At 42.1% G+C, this 19,811-nt stretch overlaps 1 protein-coding gene across 1 annotated transcript in view; it reads right to left on the bottom strand.

The window, feature by feature from the left end:
- The window catches only part of zswim8 (zinc finger, SWIM-type containing 8), a gene marked incomplete at its 5' end in the record, with an annotated part of 106,181 nt that overhangs the window by 69,005 nt on the left and 17,365 nt on the right, over positions 1 to 19,811 (bottom strand). The window contains 4 exons of the mRNA XM_084075959.1: positions 613 to 733; positions 1,872 to 1,953; positions 10,040 to 10,147; positions 18,525 to 18,697. Coding sequence (XP_083932085.1) covers positions 613 to 733; positions 1,872 to 1,953; positions 10,040 to 10,147; positions 18,525 to 18,697 — 484 coding nt within the window. The remainder of the gene's footprint in view (positions 1 to 612; positions 734 to 1,871; positions 1,954 to 10,039; positions 10,148 to 18,524; positions 18,698 to 19,811) is intronic.

The following is a 19,811-nucleotide window of genomic DNA, read 5'->3' as shown; positions in this document are numbered from 1 at the left end:
TGAATTATTTACGGATTACTGAACAGAACTTGTAGGAGGGGGGCCACAAAAACAACAACCAAAAGGCTAATTGATATTGCGAGTGAAGTTTTAAGGAGCTGCTTAGAGAGTCATTAACCCATTAAGACCGGGAACGCCGTCTCTGTCATTTTAGATTTCTTTGGCTATTCAAAAATAGCAGATATACAAGCTCATAGCGCGGCACCAAGTGCCGCGCTATGAGCTTGTATAGCTGCTATTTTTGAATAGCCAAACAAATCTTAAAAATGACAGAGACGCGTTTCCCGGATGGAAAGGGTTAAGTGTGTGCACAACCCAAACTGCTACATTACACAACTGATACTACCACACGCTGAATCCTGCAATTATGCTAATTCGCTTAACGACTACAAGCTTATTTTTTTCAACCCCCATCTTTGATATGCATCAGTAGCAACCTGCCGGCTGTAAAAGTATTTAGACTAGAGAGTTTTTTTTGGGGGGCTCCGAACGCCGATCCCAGTTATATTTTTTACCACCCAAAAAAGTGCAAAATCGGGAAATAAATGTATAAACTTTTGTTTTACGGTTAAAGTTTCTGTTTTTGATCACGTTTAAACTTATGGGGCAAACCTGAAGACGACGGGCGAGGGTCCACAGAACTTGTGCAGGGTCTTCTTGATGTTGTCGCTGAGGGTGGACTCGTCCAGGTACCACGTACTCTGGTCTGAGGCCGACGGGCCCGCCGTGGGGTCTGGACGCAGGCACACACACACACACACACACACACACAGGCACGTACGCACACACACGGTGATGACAAAACACACATGTATAGTTATACATCATGAAAGAGATCAAAACAGATTGTAGTTATGCGTGCATCACTACCACAATATCTGCACTACATAAAGCAGCTTTTATGGTACATTGGTGTTTTTACTGTTATCTCAAAGAGATCTCTTCCAGGCTATATGATTATAAAAGTCACCCTGAGAAAATACACTAGAGAGAAAAGACATAGAGAGAAAGAGAGACAAAGAGATAGGGATATAGAGATAGAGTGTATGCATTCGAAGATAGGAGTCTGCTGCTGTAACTTCTCTCTTCTCACAGAGAGATAGACAGGATGAGAGTGCCCCCTGCAGACCAATGGCAGTAATGCAGGCGGATAAAATGACTGTCTGTGTGTTAGGTGTTTTGTGGCCTGGGCCATAGTGTGACGGTCCAGGCACCAGCATGTTGCGGGTTCGACTCCCGTTCCCGACGACCTTTGCTGCGTATCACCCCCCCATCTCTCTCCCCATTTCCTGTCAGCCTTCCCTATCCCTCTCTAAATTAAGCCATAAAAAGCCCTCTTTTTTAACGTATTGTTTTGTGTGGAAGTAGTAGCCCATGCTTGGCTTCAGGCTTCAGAGCCTTTCACTAGTTTGATTCCAGTTTTAGGCTGCAGTTCTTAGATTGTTCTCAGTCACATACATTTTTCGACCTTTTCAATTTTTGTGGAGCGATTGCCAAAAGGGACTTTGGTGTCCCGATCACCCGATCAATGAACCAACAAGGAAACAATGCAACAGATTTCAGGTCGAAATAACGATGTCTAAATCAGCTGTAGATGTGTAGAGTCTGTAGACGCTTGGCAAACACAGGACTAAATGTGTTTCCTGTCAAATTCCTCTTAGACACCATGTTGCTTTTCACTGTCACAACATTTGTTCTTATTATACAGTAGCACATCATCATGCTCACTATGTTCACATTATGTTCACTATCACTATGTTCACATTGTATTCACTAGTATGTTCACATCATGCTCACTATGTTCACTATTATGTTAACATTATGGTCACTATCACTATGTTGACATTATGTTGAACAGTTGTCATTGGTACCTGGAGCTCCACACACAGTGTTGATAGCAGTGGACTGAGAAGACAGCAGTTCATCCAACAGACGCTGAGCAGTGGGCAGGATCTGACCAGAGAGAGAGAGACAGAGAGAGAACTGTTAACAATGTTAACTGAGCAAGACATTGAACCCCTAACTGCTCCCGATGAGCAGGTCGGTGCCTTGACTGGTTTCCTCTGCCGGAGGTGTGTGAATGTGTGTGTGTGCTTTTGGATAAAGGCGCCGTTTACCATTTACGCGAGCATGGCCCTGAGGGCCAAACATCAATGAACCAATGACCAAAAGCAATTGAATTGGATTGAATGGGTTATAAGCAATATATTACACGAGAGGGTGTGCTTAAAGGGTAAGACCACTTTGGTAGAGGTTTGGGTTGTGTAGTTACCTTGCCATGATGTAGTCTCGCGTAGCCAGACCCCACAGAAAATGAAAAACAGCGACCTCTGCTTTTCTGATATTCTGTGGAGTCTGGCAGGAGTATAATGTTAGACTAGAGCGCAGGGAAACACCGGTTTCATGTCTGCCTATAGCGCATCACTTCCGGTTGGTGCGACCATGTTTTCATTCCCACTAACAATATTTCTGCACGGAACACTAACACCACTTCTCCCAGAGAACATGGATGGTTTTGGTTATAAGCCCACTTGTTTCTATGATGAAAGAGTAATTTAAAATGTGAATATCTTTCCGTGGTTTTGTCCGCTCCGAGGACGCTATTGTTAAATTAGTTTCGGCTAGTTTCGAGGGGGGGAGGGTGGATCATGGTGGATGGACACGTGAATCCCGCCCACTACATTTGATTGGGTAAAGCGCGGCCCACTTCCTGATCTGAAGGCACGCCCACTTGTATCCAATGCGCACTGGTTAGGACGAACCGCTCCGACAGATTCCACCGCAGGTCGGAATCTGTTCTTGAGAGATTAGCCATGATGTAACCCCAAAGGTGGGCAAGAAATAAAAAATAATTGCTCCATTGATTAGAAATTGATAATTCAAAATATGCTCCTCATTGACTTACATTGTACGGTAAAACAGCTCTCAAAGTCACTCTTTTAGCACATAAATGAACCCAAACGTAGCTGATTCAGACAATATAGAACATCAACAAACCCAGTACTGTTTGTTTTTTTAATAAAAATGTCAACTTCCTGTTGATTTTACTATTTGAAGATCTGGATCCGGATCCGCCGATCCAGTCCGGGTTTTCTACAAAATCAACAGGAAGTTGACATTTGTATTTAAAAAAAAAACAGTACTGGGTTTGGTGATGTTCTATATTGTCTGAATCAACTTTGTTTGCCTTCGTTTTTGTGCTAAAAGAGTGACTTTGAGAGCTGTTTTACTGTACAATGTAAGTCAATGAGGAGCATATTTTGAATTATCAATTTCTAATCAATGGAGCAATTATTTTGTATTTCTTGCCCACCTTTGTAGTTACATCATGGCAAGGTAACTACATAACCCAAACCTCTACCAAAGTGGTCTTGCCCTTTAAGGTGATTATTGGCACGACAGTGATAGGGGTCAGGAGCGAGGCGGAGCAGAGTTCCGCAAAGCATCACTCGAAAATAGCCAGGCAACTTTTCCCCAGACTGAACACATAGAGGAACAAAACTTAACTGTTAGCTCAGTTTCATTTGCAACTAAGATATTCGATAGAAATTCTCATTTTTTTAAATGCCAGATTTAGCTACTACTGTACATCTGCAAATGGCTAGTCTAGCCGCTTGGCTAGGCTAGCTCTGCAGAGACTGATTTGTATATTTTGGCCAGGTGTGCCGTCATGCTCGTTTGAGCACGGGTAGAGAGAGCTATTTCAACCAATCAGATAGCTTGGTCGGAAACTACCTGTTGTATAATGTTGTTTATTATACTCAACCAGGCCTAAAAAGTGTCTGGGGGTGTAATGGGCTGTCTGCCAAATGGATAGGCATGGAGTGCATAGTTACACAAAAATCAATAAGAATATACAATAAATAAAGCAAAAGGAGGCTCATTTCTATGGTGGTCCACTGTGCAAGAGGCGGAGGAGCTGAACACTACCGAGGTGCTCATTGTGGAACTCTGATGGTGTTGCATCCAAGGTGGCTGGTTGTATTGGGGTCCCTCAACAGTAATGTGAGCCCCCAACCTCAGGATCCTTGGGGTCATTTTTGATCAGGCAATGCACCTGGACACGCACATTAACCCATTGAGACCTGTGACCGATTCTAAAACATGTCTTCTAACTCCTAACTGTTTAAAAAAAAAACGTATGTTACTATGTCAGTGGTTCTCAAACCTTTTCATGTCAAGGACCCCCAAAATGTATGTGTATTTGGCCGCGGATCCCCATTTCAAAATATGATGTTCCAGAAGCAAATATTTCAGTTAAAAATGTTCGCTTTAAAAACATATATATTCAAAAATGTGCACACATTTTCATGATTTTTCAAAAATAGCAGATCTACAAGCTCATAGCGCGGCACTCGGTGCCGCGCTATGAGCTTGTATATCTGCTATTTTTGAATAGCCAAAGTGTAAAATAATGCTTTTTAGCTCAAATCAATGACACAGATGCTGCGTTCCAGGTCTTAATGGGTTAAATCGGTGACCCGAACCCGTTTTTTTTCCATCTCAGGAATATTGCGAAGCTAAGGTCGATTGTTTCCCATTCTGATCTAGAAATGATCATACATGCCTTCGTTTCCTCTCGCCTTTGACTACTGCAATTCGATTCTCACCTGCCTCAATAAGACATCCATAGACCCGCCTCCAATTCATTCAAAACACTGCTGCAAGAGTGTTAACTAGATCAAGCAGAAGGTGTCACATTACTCCAGTTGTGTCATCTCTGCACTGGCTTCCTGTAATTTTTCAGTTCAGTTCAGAGTTCAGTTCAAGGTCCTGGTTGCTCACTTTTAGAGCTCTGCATGGCCAGGCACCTGAATATTTAACTGACTTGCTTGAACCATTATGTGGCCAGCAGGTCCCTGAGGTCAGCGGACCAGGGTCTATTTGTCATTCCTCGTACCAGGTTAATCGCCAAAGGTGACAGAGCTTTTCAGTCTGTAGCGCCTAGACTCTGGAATGCCCAATGCCCGAAAATATGTCTGCTTTTTTTTAGTTTTCTCTGAGATGCATTGTGTTTTTGCTCCGTTTCTTATCATTTGAATGTTTCTTGCTGTTTTTATTTCTGTTGTATGTAAAGCACTTTGTGAGTCCTCTCTGTGAAATGTGCTATACAAATAAAATGTACTTACTTACTTAGTAACACTAGGGCCGTCACGACTATGACATTTTACTTGACAATTATTTGCCATACAAATAATTGTGGTTTAGTTGTGTGGCTTTAAGGACTCTGTAAACAAAAGTTGCACGGGGCAAAAACTACACAAAGAATACACAAAGAATTGAATGACAATGGCCGAGCTTATCTCAAATGATTGCGATTAGGTGATTATGTAGTAATTGTGAGAGGCCTAGTAGTGAGCACATGCAGAAATTCACACTCGGCAAAACCACAGACTTCACAACTCGTCGGCAGCTTGGGGGGGGTGAGGTGAAAAGTTAAGTTTCCCTTTCACTTAAAACATGATGCTGTCAGCCCACCATTCAACACAGTGATATTCAGAGGTGGAAAGTAACTAAGTACAATAGGCTCTATGCACAGCAGCCATATTATCACTTCCTTCCCAGGTGTTACCAATGATACTAATGAAGGTCTGTTCCATTTAGTCTAGGACAGTGGTTTCCACGACCCCCATAACTCTGAGAGTGTACAAATGGAACCAAATGGACCCTTACGGGTCCATTTGGTTCCATTTGTACACTCTCAGAGTTACACACCTGTAAGGGGGCATTTGGAAGCCCATGAGGGTCCCTGGACCCCAACTGTTGACCCACTGGTGTAGCAGAGTGTTTCCAGTGAGCCAACATGCACAATATCAGCACCCTGACTCTGTTTGACCAGAATGGAACAGAGCCTTCATTTAGTATTATTGGTAACACCTGTGAATGTCTTCATAATATGGCTGCTGTGAATAGAGCCTATAGAGGATATGCTCATGCTTAAAGTGAATGGCACATCGAGTGGCAAAGCAACATGCAAAGTGAGTTTAACATTGTTTAATGTTGTTTAATGCAATCAGATATGACTTTTCTGTTTGGATGCATGGGCTGTCAAGGCCAGAAAGTATATTTTTGACACTCGGTAGGCATTCCTGCATAACTTCCGGGTTTGATGATGATGTCACACGCATATCCTCTATTACCCAAGTACTGTTACTTAAGTACAAGTTATTGAGGTACTTTGGAATTGGAAATGACTTGTGAAATGGTACATTCTGCATGAGTATTTGTACTTGTGGTACTATGCGAGGTGTGTAAGAAAAGTAACAGGACTGTGGCAGCCACGCTCATGACTATGCTAATTGAGTGTTGCACAACATCTCACCACTATTCTGCTATAATATCATTCACTTCTCTCACGCTGTGCTTCTGTTCCAGGGCTGTTACCCTCCGTCACGCAAATAGAGGTGGTGCAAACATGGAGCAAAGAATCAATTTGAAATTCCTCAGGTTAAGTTGGGTTAGCCCATTAAGACCTGAAGCAGATTCTACATGTCTCCTAAATCCCAACAATATTCTGAAAAACGTATGTTTCTATATCAGTGGTGCTCAATCGTTTTCATACCAAGGACCCCCAAAATGATATGTATTTGGCCGAGGACCCCCATCAAAATATTTTGTTCCAGGGACCCCCAGAAGCAAAGATTTGAGTTAAAAATGTTTGCTTTAAAAATATATATATATTCAAAGATTTGCACACATTTTCACGATTTAAAAAAAAATAGCAGATATACAAGCTCATAGCGCGGCACTCGGTGCCGCGCTATGAGCTTGTAGATCTGCTATTTTTGAATAGCCAAAGTGTAAAATAATGCTTTTTAGCTCAAATCAAAAAGTGACACAGATGCGTTCCAGGTCTTAATGGGTTAACCAGAAATGTATTTATTTATTTATCATTAATATTTTATAGTAGAATAGTGTCATCACTGTCATGAGCGTGGCTACCACAGTCCTGTTACTTTTCTTACCCACCGTGTAAGTATTAGTTCGATACCAACCAGTTCACTGACCACTGAGGATGAGCTGTCAGGCCGCCATTAAGCGAGTTTCACTTTAAGTGAGAGAAAATAAAGCGCTTCCCTTTTCAAAGTGCAGAACTCGAATGGCCTAAAGTTACACATGAGACTGGCTGCATCACTATCTCACACAGAGATAAAGCTTTGACCATGATGACTGTGTTCTTAGTATCACCCTGTTCAATTTAATCAACTCTTAGCAAGAAAGTTTAGCACGGCGGAATGTTACCATCTTTAATAGATGCTGTTTTCCTGTGTTTTCTGCCAGTCATTCTTGTCAAGTGTTGGGCTTTACAATGAGTCCATCTATTACCTTTGAGTAATGCTGATTACTTTGACATTTTGATAGATTTAACACATCTAACAGAGAGAGAGAGAACGAGAGAACGAGAGAGAACGAGAGCACGAGAGAACGAGAGAGAACGAGAGAGAGAACGAGAGAGTGTGTGTGTGTGTGTGTGTGTGTGTGTGTGTGTGTGTGTGTGTGTGTGTGTGTTGTGCATGTGCGTCTCTAATTACAGAGCTGGAATAACCCAGTTGGCCAGTGAGGTCAGTAATGTTAGACTGTGCTACACAGCATGTGTGTGTGTGTGTGTGTGTGTGTGTGTGTGTGTGTGTGTGTGTGTGTGTGTGTGTGTGTGTGTGTGTGTGTGTGTGTGTGTGTGTGTGTGTGTGTGTGTGTGTGTGTGTGTGTGTGTGTGCATCTACAGCGTGTCAACGCCTGGTGTACTGCAGCCAAACAATGCTGCTACTGTCATATCGACACGCACACACACACACAAATGAAAGATGAAAGGCAGCGATAGAACAGAAGAAACAAAACAGAGGATAGTAAATAAATGCGTTTGGTAGACAGAGATAAAATGCTATATTATGGTTTAGTGTCTGGGACAGAGATGGAACAGTGGATGTACTGTGGTAGTTAATGTTGGCCTGAATTGAACTTCATTCGGTGGGTTTGAAAGCTCATAATTCTGTCGCGACATAAAAGAGCTAAATGAATGGTACTTGATCAGGACGACGCTCTCTGGCCAGCGTGGATGACTCGGTGGCCGTTAGCAGGCCGGTCTAAGAAACATATGAATTGTACCGTTCCGTCGTGTACAATGATATGAGTTGATTTTGTCGACTAAAACTATGACGAAAAATATTCGTCGACAACCTATTTTCACTGACCAAAACTAAATAAAAACTAAGCTATGATGACTAAAACTAAGACTAAATATATCGACAATTTCGTCATCAAATAAAAACTAGACTAAAATGTTAGGGAGAGACTAGTGGAGAAGAGATCCAGTAGAACTAAGACAAGTCATCATGGGTGCGTGACACGTTGTGAGCTTGTAGATCGGCTATTTTTGGCATGCTGCGATGTGAAAATCAGCCATGTGATCAGCATCACAGCCCGCCAAAAACACATTTTAGTCGACTAAATCAACTGTAGATTTAGTCGACTAAAACTAGACTGACAGTAAAACATTTCAGGTGACTAAAATATGACTAAAACTAAACAGAACTTTGTTCTAAAGACTATGACTAGAACTAAATACAAATGTGCTGTCAAAATCAACACTGGTGCGCTGTGCCCGTGATGTCACAGTAATGAGTCTTCATGGTGATGCAGATAAATATGAACTTAAACTATACTACGTTAGTTCCATTGATCCAAGCCAGAACACAATCGATCGATTGATCATTAAAAAAAGGCGTGCTCTGAAAATGCACACTGCCCACCCGCCAGCCTGTCGGCTGCCATGTTAAAGGACGACTTCAACCATTTTCAACCTATCTTCATATAATTGGTCCTCGCTAATACTCATTATAAAATGGTACCATTTTTTTCTACTTGGTCTGTGTCTCATAGGAGGGATGTGGACAGTCTAGAAGTTTGTCTACCAGTGACATCATCGTCAGGCAGATTTTTTCTTTAGATTTTTATTAATGCGAGAACAATGGCTTCTATTATTGCATTGCAACTTTCCAGGAATAGAAAGCCTGCAGTTTCTATTAGCTTGGATTCCCCATTGATGATGTCACTGGTAGACAGGATTCTGAACTGTCCACAGTCCTCCTCTGAGACACAGACAGAGTAGAAAAAAATGGTATCATTTTATCATGAGCATCAGTGAGGACCTATTATGAAGATGGGTTGAAAATGGGTGAAGTCGTCCTTTAAGTGGTCAGATGGGTGGGCTGCGAACACCTTTTCGATTTTCAAGTGGGCCCTGATCCAGACAAGGTTGGGAAAACCCCTGATCTACGTGTAATGCCCTTTGTGTCCTGCCCTGTCGCAGATTACAGAACCTGACTGGACCAAATAGGGCCGTCTCATTTCAGTACGACTCCATACAAGGGAATTTCTACGGTGCCGCGTCCACATAGGAAGCATTTCGTGAATGGCCTCCGAGCAATGGGTTGTGGCCGTGTCTTTCCATCTCCCTGCATAGGAAAGTGCCATTGATGAGCGGCGTTCCTCTCCCAGAAGCTGAAGAGGACGCTGGACGCAGAGAGCGCTGAGGCGCGATGCTCGGCACTGGGTAAAGGCTGCCATGCATTTTCTATGGCCGAAAAGCTCTGGCAGCTGCACTTTTCTTATTCACGAGATTCACGAGTCATTCAGTGGACACGTTCACACACAGTAATCAGAAATAAAATAAACTTTACACAGGTTTGCAGATGGTGAGATTATTTTCTATGTTGACCTTTTTGGTACAGGCGGTCACACTGTATCCACTGGGCCGAACGGGCTGACTAGAATAACATACAATCTTATTGACCATGACTTGAAGAGGGCAACTTTTCTACACAGCAGAAGTGGGGGTGTGGGCCCGGGGCACTTCGGCTCTAATGTAGCCTGACGCCGCATCGCGGGTTCGAGTCCCGTGGCCGTTCCCGACGATCTTTGCTGCATGTCTCTCCCCCCGTTTCCTGTCCATCTCCACTATACACTATAAATAAAGCCCCAAAAAATATCTTCTATTTTTTTTTTTTAAAGTGGTGTGTGTGTGTGTGTGTGCGTTTGTTACCTGTTGTGGCAGCTCACTGATGAGATACTGAGCGAACTTCTGCAGCTGGTCCCTCTGCAGCCTGGACAGAGACTCACTGACCGGAGCCCTCAGACACACTGCTGACGCCTGGAGAGGAGAGACCATTTACAACGTAGGACATTTAGCATAGTTTTACATACATAGAATGCAGTGCCTCAAGAAACTAGGATAGCAGGTAAACCATGAACCTGGCATCTGTTTAAGTAACATGCTATCTAAATTGCATTCTTAACTCATTGAGTGCCATTAACGTGTTTCACGTGTTTTCACCGCTATGGCTCAACGTGCCAATGACGTGTTTTTGATTTTTTTTTTTTTTTTTTTTTTTAAACATGTTCAGAACCCAAGATATCATCATCTGAAGATTTGCAGCTTCATCCACTCCTTGTTTAACTTAGAACTGAAAAAGGCTGTATCTCGCTTCCTAAGCACTTTTTGTTTTCTGTGAAAAAAACGCTGGCACTGGGACAACATCATTCTGAAATACTTCTGTCAATTCTGGCACTCAATGAGTTAACAATGTCCAAGAAAACAAACCTATTAAGTAACAAATACATGAGAATGAGTGACCAAGATATGTCTGCATGGTAGACACATATGTGTCAATCGCTACCATCAGAGAGACACACACACACACACACACACACACACACACACACACACACACACACAGAATGATGACACCTTTTTGGTTCCATCATCTTTTCCACTGCACACTCAGTTTCACCCCTTGACTAACCTTCAGCACAATCACAACTAAAACGGTGTCCTAAGCAGCTAACGCAAAAAAAAGAAAATGTCTCTTGACAAAGAAAGAGAAACTCAAGAGGTCAGGCACACAATTTGCAAAGGCAGAGGTTTCAAACGAGGGTTTTCTGTTGTTCAGATTGTAGAACAGTTAAGTTAAGCTGCTGGATGATCCAACTATTGGCAAGCAACGCTCGGCAGCAAGAGACATCAACTAAAAGAACAGCTATTGTGGATGAACCTGAAGCAACTCCCGGCAGGAATTTGTATGTTTCTGTTTGTTTTTGTTTAGACAGTAAAAAACAGATGGGATCTGCTGGAGATTTGGCCAATACGGTCTCATTCCGGAGCCAAAAATCAAACCAACAAACTGAGCTGGTGAAAGTAAATAATAAGAATAACAAATAAGATAAGGTGCTGGTGATAGAGGTTGGAGCTGTAGTTAATAATATTATGGACATGTGGAGGGTTAGTAGCAGTGTTGCCATGTCTGTTTATTATAAGTGACTTTGGGCTTGTTTTTCTGTAAAGTTGCTTGTAAATATTGCCAGTTGCACGTTTTTGGAGCTCAATTCTTAAGTGTAGTCGCATATTTGGGCTTGCTTCCTAATGTTGTGTAAATCAGTGGTTCTCAAACATTTTCATGTCAAAGGATCCCCCCAAATTATATGTAGTTGTCCGCAGACCCCTATATGGAAATATTTTGTGCCAGGGAGGGAATCTCCATACATGATTTGTGTTTCAAAAATATAAATAGTAGATCTACAAGCTCACATCGTTTTCAAATTGCTGTTATTATGTTTAAAATGCTCATCTGGCCTAGGCGCTTCTTTTGGGCTCGTTTTCAAAGACCTTGTTGCTTATTTCTCTCGCAAAATCTGGCAACGCTGGTCAGGAGAGGCCTGCTTAAGAACTGAACAGGCTGTTAATAGGATTATATCGAGCACAGAAACGTACAGCAGGCCCCAGCAGCAGCCTATGCTATATCACACTGCCTCCGTTCCATTACACAGCCCCTGACCCCCCCGCCCCCCCAAGACACTTAGAGACCTAAAATATGATGATCATACAGGGAGTTTAGTTTTTTCCATTGCCTGTCTGTGCTATTAGAAAGCACTCAACAGTAGAATCAGTATTTCGAATCAGTATTTCATCGAGTTGATGACTGAATGTGGGTAATACACTTTGTGATGAGTAGGCTCTGTGTGTGTGTGCGCGTGTGTGTGTGTGTGTGTGTGTGTGTGTGTGTGTGTGTGTGTGTGTGTGTGTGTGTGTGTGTGTGTGTGTGTGTGTGTGTGTGTGTGTGTGTGTGTGTGTGTGTGTGTGTGTGTGTGTGTGTGTGTGTGTGCGTGTGTGTGTGTGTGTGTGTGTGTGTGTGTGTGCGTGTGTGTCAGTGGTGGGAAGTAAAGTAATTAAGTACAATTATTAAGTAAAATGTTTAGGTATTTGTACTTTACTGGAGTATTTCCAATTTCCAATACTTTTACTTCTACTCCACTACATCTCAGAGGCAAATATTGTACTTTTACTCCACTACAATTATTTGAAAACCTATTTTATACATAGGCTATTTGAAAATAGCCGATCTACAAGCTTACAACGCGTCGCGATGCGAGCTTGTAGATCTGCTATTTTCAAACATTTTAGTACTTATACTTTTGGTACTTTAAGTACATTTTGATGCCAACACTTTTGTGCTTTTACTCAAGTAAATGTAGAATTCTGGACTTTTACTTGTAACAGAGTACTTCTATATTGCAGTATTGATACTTTTACTTAAGTAAAGAATTTGAGTACTTTTTCCACCACTGGTGTGTGTGTGCGTGTGCGTGTCGACACAAGGCAAGACGTGGCAGAAGATAGAGTCAAACAGGCAGTGGGTTTCGCATTCACCCATGCATATAGAGATGCATACTGTAGCTTCCTGTACTCAAACCACACTCAGCCTTTCAGCTCAGCCTCAGTGTCTTTCAAAACTGGCCCTGAAAAAACATCTATCAGGAGACCCCCCCTCCCCCCCCCCACCCCACAGACAGAGGCGTCCCTGCACAGGGATGAAAGTCAACATAAACAGTGGAACAAAACCAAAAATACAGCCAGAGGGATGTGTCTTCCTGCAGGGAAACAACACCAGCATAATAATATAGTGATTGAGAGAGGCTGAAATGACAGCTTAAATAGTTTTATATAAATGATCTATAAATAAAATAGTCTAAAAGTTACAGTTAACCAGTTAACATTAACCAGTTACAGTTAACACTAAAGTCTTACTGTACCGTTTACATTTGTGACTAATAAAAGTATTCAATCCAATCAATCGAAGTCTGTTAAAGACCACGTCTGTACTCTCGTATAGAGGCTGCTATAGAACAGCACGCTATGCTGACAACATAGTATTAAATACAAGGTAACGGACAGCGAGTCCGGGGTTCGATCCCCGAGCCCGGCGGACCTTTGCTGCGTGTCACTCCCTGACTCTCTCCCTGCTTCCTGTTCACTGTACTGACAAAATAATGTTAGGAAAGCCCACAAATTAACTAAAATAATAACAATACATGAATGTTTCTGCACATTATGATTATGCCTTATTTACACACACACACACACACACAAATTCTTGCAAACGGTACAGACTACTGATAAATAATAAACCTGCCAATTCTTGATAAGAATAAATCATTCTTAAAACACACACACACACACACACACACACACACACACACACACACACACACACACACACACACACACACACACACAGTGTGTGTGTGTGTCTGAACCATTTAAAGACACTGAAGTGGGTAAAAATGCATCAAGGAACGAACAAGGATGCCAAATATCTAATTGGATGTTTTTAGCAGCAATTAAAAAGTCCTTCAGTGAAAATGTTGAGGCTATTGCATGAAACATTAGGCTCACACTGTTTACTTACTCTCTGCTCCAACTACACACACAGACATTATGCTAAGCAGTCAGTGTGTGTGTGTGTGTGTGTGTGTGTGTGTGTGTGTGTGTGTGTTGTTCGGCGACGACATGCACTGAAAAACAGCCAATCTACAAGCTATTCAGCTATTTTCAATGTCGTCCTAATAAAATGTTGATGTGATCACAAGCATAGTAATACCAATGTATGTACGTACGCGCGTGCGCGTGTGTGTGTGTGTGTGTGTGTGTGTGTGTGTGTGTGTGTGTGTGTGTGTGTGTGTGTGTGTGTGTGCGTGCGAGTAGTTCATGAAAATGCATAAAAAAAACGCTCCCGACTGAGACTAATTTTTCCACCATGGTAAACAGAACCGTCTTCATAAGCGTGTTATTTGCGCGTCAGTATTTGACATGTCTGCCATATGAACTAGTAATCTAGTCATCACATGCCTCATGTGAGCTCAACCACACAATGGCGCATATTCTGGACTGGTAATGAAAAACCCATTCTTACAATATAAACCAACATCCATTTTAACAACTTCAGACGTTATAGGGCCTTCATTTCACTTTATCCCCCCCCCTTTTCCGTATTTCCCCACTAAGGCTCAATGGGGGGACTGAATCATGCAAGGTGACAAGGACTTTAGTGACTCCCACAGAGAGAGAGAGAGAGAGGGTGACTAACGCCTGAGTAAGGGTCCGTATCCACAGGAAGCATTTTGTTTTGAGCGATGGGACCGCTTTGGATACCTCGTCCAGAGCACTTTAAAAAAAAAATATATATATATATTTTTGATAGGAAAGTAGACTGAGAGGAAATGGGGAGAGAGATGGGGGGGGTGAAGCACAGCAAAGGTCGGAACCCGCGACACGCTGGATTTGCCAGCGTATGTGGTATGCGCCTAGGACCGCTAGGCCAGCAGGACGTCTTAACCACTTGAACCCCATATGGTTGAGCGATGTTCCTCAAGGCACTATGCAAGTGTATTTTTCTGTTTTATGTGGGGAAACGCCGATCGACAAGAGCTTGTAGATCTGCTATTTCCTGCGAAAGCTTTCCCCACAATATGGACGCTTTTACGGGTTTACGTGGTTGATATCATAGACTGTATCAAATGAATGGACAGCGTTACGCCCCTACACCAGGGGTCTTCAACAGGGGGTCCGGGACCCTAGGGGTCCTCAGAGTTACTAGAGGGGGTCCGCCAAATCTTTGGGATATGATTATTATTTGTTCTACATTAACCACTTGAACCCTAGCATCCCTTTTCTGGGGAGAACTTTAGCCAAAAATAGCCGATCTACAAGCTCACAACGCCTCGCGCTGCGAGGCGTTGTGAGCTTGTAGATCGGCTATTTTTGGCAAAGAGTTATAGGTGTAGAGGGGAAAAAGCAGCAAACATTTATCTGAAACATAATTTTATACAATATAGAGGGGGTCCCTGCTTTATCTCTCTCTCAGCTAGGGGGTCCTTGGCCTGAAAACATTGAAGACCCCTCTAGACTCTACACACCGTGAATGAAGCCGATTGTTCAGCTGTGTGCAATCCGCCATCTTTCAATATCGCGTCATATCCTGCAGAATGACACCAGACCATTATTGGTTGGGTAGCTTGTCAATCAAAAGCAGGGGGCGGGGAATGAATGCTATTGATTGTGTAGCTTGTCAATCAAATCCCCTACTTTATCGTCAATTTTAAAATAAATGGGACCATAGTTTACCAAAACGCACATCATGATGATTGAAAGGAGACTTTAAACTAGCGACTGGAAGCATATAGTATTTATGCCAATGTTTATTAAAGGTAAGAAAATATAGTCTAATGTTTGTGAAAAACCCACCCGCTTGCGTTAAAATAAATTCTTTCTGACACCCGCAGGGGTAAAACAGCCAAACTACAGGCCATTCATATGCACTGTCTCTTCCGTATTGGCGTCAATGTAAAAATCTCAGGCTGGCCCCTTGGTTGATATGCACACAGTGCATATTAAGAAGTGTTTATTGATGCCCGCAACGTTCAAACCCATCCAATTGTGCTCGAACGTCCTGTCATCGTTAGCACAAATAGGTTAGTTTAAATGTTACCATGGACTTCTCATTTTTGTGATAACGATTCAGAAGTCAGGTTGATGAACGGGGAGACCTTCATTTTTCCATTAGTTATTTCATGCCTGGGTTCAACGTCATATCACAGTATATCACCAAATGAAAAATAATGGACAGTGTGACTGCAACTATCAATTGTTTTCTTAGCGATTAATCTAACAATGACTTTTTCAATTCATCGAACAATCGAGTAAACATGATATATCAACGAATCGATTAACCACTTAAGCCCTATTATATACTTTGTCACACAACGGTGTCATGCAAAAATAGCCACATAAGCTCAGAGCTTGTAGATCTGCTATTTTCACAGATTTTTACTTTTTTTTTTACCTACGACGACATGTATGCACAAAATAGGAATGGATTATTAATCTATTATTTTATTAAATTATAGATTTTTTTGATAATGGATTAAGTTGATTAGTTCTATTAACCGTTGCACCCCTAATGGACACAGACAGACAGACAGACAGACAGACAGACAGACAGACAGACAGACAGACAGACAGACAGACAGACAGGCAGACAGACAGACAGACAGACCCTCCTTTAGATGGCTTGCCTAAGAGGAGACACGTGGTTAAAAGACGATGTGACAGTTCAAAGTTCATGCTGGTTTGTGGACGGAAGAATACGACTCTTCTTTAGGTCCTGGCTTCTATGGGAAAAAACATCTAGAAGAGGGCCTTTCTCTCCGTGTGTGTGTGTGTGTGTGTGTGTGTGTGTGTGTGTGTGTGTGTGTGTGTGTGTGTGTGTGTGTGTGTGTGTGTGTGTGTGTGTGTGTGTGTGTGTGTGTGTGTGTGTGTGTGTGTGTGTGTGTGTGTGTGTCTGTCTAATCTCGTTTAAACTGCTCTCCAATGTGTTTTGGTGAAAAGGTGTTACTGAAAAATGCAGACATTTCACTAAACTGTGAGTACTTGAAATGCTTGTCCTGATGAAGGTCTAAGGGTTAAGTTTTTTTTGCAAGTACCAGACAGTGTGAGGGAACTCTCTCTCTTGGTGTGCACTATACATGTGAGAACATCAGAGCCTACAAACAGTACAGGGTAATATCAGCAGAGAACAGACCATGTCCCACACCCAAAGACATCACCAGTCCAGAACCACACACAAACATACACACACACACACACACACACACACACACACACACACACACACACACACACACACACACACACACACACACACACACACACACACACACACACACACACACACACACACACACACACACACACACACACCACAAAAGGCAACTAAGAACAGACCAAAAAAAAAAACAATATACTAGACAAACTATACCCACAAAATCTACACACGCAGCCAGTGGTGGAAAAAGTACTAAAATGTTTTACTTATGCAAAAGTATCAATACCGCAATGTAGAGGTACTGAAATTCAAAATTTACTTGAGTAAAAGTACAAAAGTATTGGTATCAAACTGTACTTAAAGTACCAAAAGTAAAACTACTCAAATGTTTGAAAATAGCAGATCTACAAGCTGAGCGTGTAGATTGGCTTGAGCTTGTAGATTGGCTATTTTCAAATAGCCTATATACAAAAGCGCTAAAGTGGTTAATGTATGTTTTATAACGTAATCATTTATATCTGCAAAGTAACTAGTAACTAAAGTTTTCAAATAATTGTAGTGGAGTAAAAGTATAATATTTGCCTCTGAGATGTAGTGGAGTTGAAGTAAAAGTATAGACAATTGGAAATACTCCAGTAAAGTAAAAAAGTACCTTAAAATCTTGTACTTGGTTAAATGTACTTAGTTACTTCACACCACTGCACGGAGCTGTCACCCAGCAGCTTAACTAAGGCTATAAGCTGGATGGATTTGCATGCTGGACAGAAGTACTATGCATGGGTTAATGATATACAGAAAGCATTAAGAGGACATAAAGATAATAAAGCCAGTTTGGCCACTAAACCTTTCACCCCCGGAATATGGACGCTAGGGTTCATGTGGTCTAAAGGGCTTTTAACGATCGGCTATAAAAGATGCAGGAAGAGACGGATGCCTTCACACAACCGCTCCTCAAACAGTGTCCATGCAAATATATCTCTCTCACACACACACACACACACACACACACACACACACACAAAGCGTTGGTTACTAGTTACTTTGCAGATATAAATAATTACATTATAAAACATACATTAACCACTTTCGCCCTATTTTATACATAGGCTATTTGAAAATAGCAGATCTACAAGCTCACAACGCGTCGCGGTGCGACGCGTTGTGAGCTTGTAGAACGGCTATTTTCAAATAGTTTAGTACTTTTGGTACATTTTGATGCCAATACTTTTGTACTTTTACTCAAGTCAATTTTTAATTCTGGACTTTTACTTGTAACAGAGTATAGTAGTAAGAAATGTGAGTACTTTTCCACCACTGTCTCTCTCTCACACACACACAGACACACACACTATGGATACTGCATCGGCTATTTGAAAATAGCAGATCTACAAGTTCACATTGCGTTGCGAGCTTGTTGAACTGCTATTTTCAACATTTCAATATTTTTGAAACATTTCAACAGCAACAATTTTTCACACACACACACACACACACACACACACACACACACACACACACACACACACACACACACACACACACACACACACACACACACACACACACACACACACACACACACACACTTACATTGTGGATCCTGAAGAGGCACAGCGCCACCACGTGGGCGCACCACTTGGCCCCGGCGCCACAGGTGCAGCTACAGGAGGTGATGCGGCAGCGGTCGAACATGACGGCCACGTTGTACGCCCCTTTGGACTGCCCCGCCTGAGAGGTCACCACCGTGGCACTGAGATGGAAGCCTGGCAAAAGAGAGGAGAGGAGAGAGAGTTACTATAGAGCTAATGGCACTGAGATGGAAGCCTGGCACAGAGGAGAGGAGAGAGAGTTAATATAGAGTTAATGGCACTGAGATGGAAGCCTGGCACAGAGGAGAGAGTTAATATAGAATAAATAAAGAGTTCATATATAGAGTCAATGGCCTGTGAGGTCACCACTGTGGCACTGAGATGGAAACCTGGAGGAACGGAGGGTGAAGACAGCTACATGCTTCTCCGAATTGGGTGGGTGGATTACTACAAAATGATGTCACTGACCAGCGGTGATAATCGCACACCTAGATGTTTTCACTCTCCACCCACACACCCCTCCAATGGCGAGTTGGGAACCAGAGGGAGGGGCAACCCTAACCGAACATCAAAAGAGTATGATGGTGTCTTATCAATAAAGAACTTTAGGTGGATAAGTGAGTTTGGTGGGTGGATGGGTTCATTTTAGAGCATGTAGCTGCCAGAAGAACGGAAGGAAGGAAAGAAAGAGAGAAAGCGAGAGTACTTGGATTAAAGAAAAAACACAAATCATGGCTGAAGATGTTTGTTAGCCAATCTGTGATTTGTGAAACAGTGTGAAAGGAGCCCACACACACTAATGCTGTGTTACCTAAACCTGAGCTACCAGAACACCTAAGCAATGCCACAGGCTGATCACCTCCATGCCACGCCCCATTGATGAAGTCATTTGTTCAAAAGTGGTCCAGGCCAAGTATTGAGCGCATAAAATAACATACTTTTTCAGATGTGTCGACATTTATGTATTACAAATCATTTTTTTGGAGTGGTCTTATGTCATTATTCTAATATTTTGAGATATGGATTTTAGATGTTCATGAGCTGTATTTCATAATCAAGATTAAAGCAAAAAAAGGCTTGAAATATTTCACTTTATGCACAATTAATCTAGAATGGAAGTTTCACTTTTCGAATGATATCACGGAAGAAAATGAACTTTTCCTCGATATTCATTTTCTTTTAGATGGATCTATAAATATTCAAGAGAACTTTGCTGCTACAAAGTGCACCGAGTGCCGCGCTATGAGCTTGTAGATCTGCTATTTTTGAAAAATCATAAAGATTTGTG

Source organism: Gymnoscopelus microlampas (assembly GCF_963454915.1).
Source record: "Gymnoscopelus microlampas genome assembly, chromosome: 13".
NCBI lineage: Eukaryota > Metazoa > Chordata > Actinopteri > Myctophiformes > Myctophidae > Gymnoscopelus > Gymnoscopelus microlampas.
This window is presented reverse-complemented; position numbering and strand designations above follow the sequence as displayed.